This window comes from Pezoporus occidentalis, unplaced genomic scaffold (assembly GCF_034315485.1).
Source record: "Pezoporus occidentalis ecotype Australia unplaced genomic scaffold, CSIRO_AGI_Poc_V1 ctg47, whole genome shotgun sequence".
NCBI classification, from domain to species: Eukaryota; Metazoa; Chordata; class Aves; order Psittaciformes; family Psittacidae; genus Pezoporus; species Pezoporus occidentalis.
In genome coordinates, this window is record NW_026915802.1 from 337,507 (window position 1) to 343,506 (window position 6,000).

The window sequence follows — 6,000 nt, forward strand, 5'->3', positions numbered from 1 at the left end:
AGGGAGACCATGGTTGCTCCACATTCTGTTTTCATGCATGTGCACAACCTAGCATACAGATTTGCCAGTGACTGTTTGCTGAGTGCGATTTGCTTCTGTCTGGGGATATCCCTCTCAAGAGTCCACATGGGAGATGTGGACAGTTGTGATTGGTGTCACCAGACTACTGTCCTTGCCACCCTTCTCCTCAAACATGCTTCCACACTTACCCAGGCTTGTACTTTGACCCTTTCTGGTTTCAGTGTGCAGGTGAACCGAGTGCTGACCTACCATGACCTGGACAAAGATCTAATGAAGTATGCTGCCTTTCAAACTTTGGTAAGTGGATGTTGCTGTGGGGTGATCGGAGTGACTCCCTCTCCTTCCAGACTCACATCGTCCTCCACAATGTTACTGAGCAGCACAAAATACACAGCTCTATCATCCAAACAAGTTGCAGTCTGCCTGCAAGTCTGTTCCTCTCTACAGTGTGGCTTTCATGCTTGTTTATGTCTGTAAATAGTGTAGCTATGGTATCTGCTGCTCAGACACAGATCTGGAGGCTCCTGCTATTGTCCTGGACAAAGCATATGTCTGGTATGAGGCAAATGTGCCTATCTGTAGCAGGCCCTACCTCGTGAAATGGCGGTGTCCACTTCCTCTCTGTCTGTAAAACTGTGACTCTGTGTGTGTGTTCATAGGATGGAGAGGTTGACCTGAAGCTTCTCACCAAAGTTTTGGCTCCAGAGCATGAACTGCGAGAGGTGAGTTTTTTGTGGGAGCACCAGAAGGCAAAAGCTTCTTATATGTCTCAGACTGTACTTGATAAGTAAGCATTTGTCAGTGGAGGAGAGAGGCAAGGAGGAGTTTGTCCAAGCTGATGGAGGTTTGATTTACCCTGAATGTTATTTTAAAGATAGGTAGAGCTTTCTCTGTGTGAGATTAATGTATTACTGTAATTGGTCCTCATCAGGATGAAAGAACTAGTAAAGGAAAATGTGAATGGCCTAGCACTGTCACAGATCCATGAAGAAACAGTGCTCTGTTGCGTTTTGTCTTTGGGTAGCCACCATGTGGTTCTACAGAGCGACAAAGTCAGAAAGCATTTGGAGTGTGGGCAGAGGGATGTTTTAAAGCAGAACAGCCTGAATGCAACTGTGTGTGCACCCATTTCAGCATGCTTGTCTTTTTTTTTTTGGTAGGATGTCAGCTGGGATTGGGACCATCTCTTCACAGAGGTGTCCTCAGAACTAGTGACAGAGTGGGATCTGGGACAGTCTGAGAGAGAGGACCACCTCAGTCTGCCCTAGAGCGCTAGCACACCAGACAACTCATACTTGTATCTCCTGTAAATAGTTTAGCACTTCAATTTTCTATTCACTTGTTTGTATTTGAGAATTGATTTGAGACATGAAAATAAATAGGACTTTTTTATAGGAAAGGTTAGGAGAAATTTGGGGTATTTTGTAATAATAATCTTTGTTCTCAAAAGAGATGAATAATTCTAAATACAATAAAATATTTACTTTGGAACAGTCACTTCTATCTCACTAGCACCTTTACAGGTAACTGCAATGGGCAATCTTTCCTCTACCAAAATGCAGCTTCTCTGTAGTGGACCATCTTACAATGGAGTGTGGTTTTCAGTGATGGCTATCAGAGAAGTTTAGGCTAATAGGATTTGTTTGCCTAGGACATGAAGACTACCATCTTCATCACAACAGATGCCACAAGTTAATGCCAGATTATCCATTTTACATTTCATCCAGCAGCCTCCAGCCATCCCCTGCTAGTTTAACCTCTCTCCTGGAATATTACCTCTGTATTGACTCAGAGGAAGCAGCAACACCACTTCTTACAGCATCTCTTTTTTTCGCTTAAGGTTTCCCAGCTAAATTCTGACCAGGCCTAACCCCACTTAGCTTTTGCAGTCAGATGAGATCACAGCCTGAATGGAGATAGCTTCAGGCAATAGGTAGTTTCTAATGAAAACACTGTTTATTCCGTGCATGTGAAAGAATGGAGCCTGCTGCTCTGAAACAAGGTAACTCCCTGGTGGGTGTCTCTTTAGAGCCAAGTAAGCCACTCTTATTGTCATCTAAAGAAAAACCCATTTAGCTGTTAATACCTTGCCCCCAAAGAACCTTGGTCATTATTCGAAGGAAACAGGAACATTACTTCTAAGCCGGTGTCCTTCAAAGCCTTGTCCTGTTAGAGAATCTTGCTGTATTCATCTAGGGGGCAGTGCAGGTGCTGGGAGGAAGGCTTGCTGTACTGCTTTTCTTAACTCACTTGGTGTAAGAGGGCATTGCATTCCCACCCTTGCACTGACAGCAGGACAGGTCAAATAACTCACTGTGAATTCAGTACTCTGCAAAATTTCAGATCCAGAGTTGATATGCCAAACAATTCTATCAATGAGAGAAGCAGTTGGGTACCAGTCTGGGGCCACCAAAATATGGGGAGGCTCATCTGTCTCAAGGAGAAGCAAGCTGTTTTTTACAACCAAGAAAACTCCCCTATAACTAGAAAACTAGGTGAGACAGAGGCTTGGGAGGCCAGTGTATGGAGAATAATCCTGAAGTCTTTCTCTGAGCAAAGAAAGCTGTTTTGGTATGAAGAGAAAACTTCCCAGCTGAGCTAGTCTATGTTTCTGTGACACCTGTGGTTCAAAGAGACTTTCAAATGCTTCCTACATTCCAGGAAAAACAATAAATGCATCAAACTATTATAGTTTAGTAAATCAGACAAATCCAACGACTCAGTCTGGGCGGAAAAAAAAAATAATGGATGCTATTGGCTCCCCTCATCTGGCTTGCGGCCCTGGGCAGAGATGCTCTGGGGTGGGAGGCAGGTGTGTCTGGGACAGGCCTGTACCCACACTGGGACCTTGGGAGCCCAGCGGATACCTTGGCAGAGTTTAAGAGTTGGGCTTGAAAAAAATCACAACCTCATTTGATTTAAGGCAGAAAGAGGAGGATTTGATCATTTAGCCCAGCCTGCTGTAATACAGGCCATGGCAAGGTCCAGTGAGATGTGGCTGAGCTTTGCCTTTCTTTTAGAAAGGCAGATAGTATATTTGAAAGTCTTGCCTGGTTAGTTTTTCTAATAGCAAATTGCCCTTATGGTTCAAAATCTGCTTTATTTCTAGACACAGTTTTTCAGTTTCATATTCTGTTCCCTGAGCATGCTTATGCTTTTACCCAGTTAAGCAATGCTGTCAGATACTTTCTCCCTGCTTCAGTATTTATGTGCACTGTGATCAAGTTGTCCCTTTAATTTCCTTCAATAAACTTAATAGACTGAGACTTGCTTCCATGTGTTTTCAATTCCTTCCCCAGCTGGAGGAGGTGGCCTTCCTCCAGCAAGCTGTTCCCGCCTACCTTCCTTCCACACTCGTGTTTTGGTTTCAGTGCTGGGAAGGTGGCTGAAACCTGTTGCTTTTCCTCTCTCAAGTCCTGATGCTGGCAGAGAAGAGCCTGCTCCTGTTACTGTTCTTGCTAAAAAAAGCCCATGAGGTGCTTTTGTGTGCCCCATCCAGCTCTTGGCACATGGTGATACACCAGTATGTATTAACTGTGACAAAGCTGCCTCAGGAACCTGCATTTCTGAAAAGTCCCATGTAAAGAACGTGCAAAGGAAGAAAGGGCAGGTATACGTTTTTTCTTGTATCCTGAAAAGGTGTAGCTCTGGTTGATTGCCAAGTGAGGTGGGAAGTGAGACAGTTTTCAGAACAGTGTGCCTGGTTCCTAAGAGCTCACATCAGCCCTCCGGGCTGTGCCTAGCCAAGGAATATAGCAGTAATTCCCTGTTGGTCTCCACAGACCTGTATCACAGTGTGATAAAGCAAGGTGTAATGGTGCACCTGGAGCCACACAACGAATCTGTGGCAAAATCAGCGTTAGAAACAAATAACCTCAAGTTCCTGATTCAAACGTGGCTTTCATATATTTGGTGAGCAGTTCCCATCTTCAATTTAAAGATAGCAGTTCAGTGTAGAGTCTTGCATCCTGCTTACTCTTTGTTCTGCTTTGTTCATACAGTGCTGAGGGAGAGCTGCAAACCTGTCGAGATGTGTGTTGTCAACAGCATGTTTAGCTCAGTGAGCTGATCTGGGGTGTCTGCCTAGGGATTTGCTGGCATTCTGGATGGCTGTAAGTATCAACCTGCAGGTAGCCTCTTGCAGGCTCAATGCCTCAGTATACTGGGCAAATGGCAAGCCTCATCACAGATGAAGTAAAAGGGCAGAAAGGAAAAATTAGTTCTAGGTCCTATCAGTTTTAGGACTTTCTGGATTTGCTGATAATAATTGATACAATCTATGTAGACTTTCTCGGTAGAGATGCCTTACCAGAGTGCAGTTTGTTGGTGGAGGAGGAATATTGAGGCTGAGACAGCATATGCAGCACTGGAGAAAAAAATTTAGAAAATGAAAGCTGAAAAAAGGCCAGACCCAGCAACTTTCCATTGAAGCGCCTCTTAGAGGGACCCTGGCTGGTTGTTTTATTAAGTGTGACAAAGTGACGGAGGTGGGGAGGAGCTCCTATGTAAATAAGTTGGAAAGGTACCACCATTCCTCTCGCCTGAGTGTTTCAGGGAAAGTGGAATTAATTCATGGCATATGCTCCTAGCATCTGCCGCAGTGACCCAGGTTGGCAGGAGCATGGTTCCAGGCAGCGTTTGCCAGAGCCTATATTCCCCACTACTCTTTTGGCCGGGCCTTGCTTGCTGCCTGCCCATGGCCAAGAGTGAGGAAAACGTGGCTGCTCTGGCTGGGCATACACCCAGCTGCCCCCCTACCACCCCAGTGGGACCTCACAGCCTGGCCAGGGTCTTTCTCCTGAAGGAGTATTGCTCTAGACTTGAGAAGGAAAAGGGGATGTTTGGATAGAAAAGAGACAAATTTGAATAGAAACTAATCCAGTTTGTCCCAGGCAGCCTTAATTCCTCCCACAGCATTCCCTGACAGAGTCTCCTCCATCCCTCTGACTTGTTCTGTGGCTTGCTGTGAGGATCTGACTCCTCAGCCTCCTTCCTTCTTTTCCACTGCATCTCTACAGATGATTTGATCCTCTCCTTGACAGAGAAGAGAGAGGTTGAATTTGCTGTTAGGTGGGATTTAATTCTCTGTTTAATGGCTCTCGGGAAATAACTTTCCACGCCTTATTTCCCCTTGACTGACCTGCACCACAGCTAGGAGCTGTATCCAGCTAGTACAGGTGGGTGCAGTGTGTTGTTTCCAGGCTGAAGCTGTCTTTGCCTGTGCCTCACATTCTGCATGTGAGCTTTCCCTTGGGAAAGGGCACCCAGAGTCAGTCCTTCACTGGCTGCTCTTTCTTCACCCGCACCCTTCCACCTTTTTGAACAACTGCCTAGGGTATGGGATATTTTCATGTCCTAAAGAGCTGACAGACCCAGGAGGAACCACAGCAGTGGGTGATCCCCAGATAGGGCAGAGATGCTTCATGCTGCTTCTGTGCTCTCCCAGAAGCTGTCCCCACACATCAGCAGCTTCTCTCTCTTGTGCTCTCTTTTAAAATGTGTCATTCCAGTCCTGGACTTGGCTGGGGCTGCGCGGAGCTGAGTGAGGGCCAAGACAGGGTCCCAGCTGTGGGGCACCATGATGGATGCACAATCAGCTGCCCTGGTGAGACCAGTACTCCTATGGCCATGCTTTACCTGGGGGGAAGACCTGCACTCCCTGCAGCCACAGCCTGGGAAGCATCCTAGAATCATAGAATAGTTAGGGTTGGAAAGGACCTTAAGATCATCTAGTTCCAACCCCCCTTGCCGTGGGCAGGGACACCTCACACTAAACCATGTCACCCAAGGCTCTGTCCAACCTGGCCTTGAACACTGCCACAGATGGAGCATTCACAACTTCCCTGGGCAACCCATTCCAGTGCCTCACCGCCCTCACAGTAAGTAACTTCCTCCTTCTATCCAATCTAAACTTCCCCTGTTTAAGTTTTAACCCGTTACCCCTTGTCCTGTCACTACAGTCCCTAATGAAGAGTCCAT

General features: G+C 46.2%; 1 protein-coding gene across 6 annotated transcripts in view; it reads left to right on the forward strand.

The window, feature by feature from the left end:
• IFT43 (intraflagellar transport 43) overlaps window positions 1–3,287 on the forward strand; it is a 48,388-nt gene extending 45,101 nt beyond the window's left edge. For all 6 annotated transcript variants that reach the window (XM_062636093.1, XM_062636091.1, XM_062636089.1 and 3 more), the window contains 3 exons: window positions 243–318; window positions 681–743; window positions 1,182–3,287. In XM_062636093.1, the coding sequence (XP_062492077.1) occupies window positions 243–318; window positions 681–743; window positions 1,182–1,289 (247 nt within the window). In that variant the 3' untranslated portion in view covers window positions 1,290–3,287. The remainder of the gene's footprint in view (window positions 1–242; window positions 319–680; window positions 744–1,181) is intronic.
• The last annotated feature ends 2,713 nt before the right edge of the window (window positions 3,288–6,000 follow it).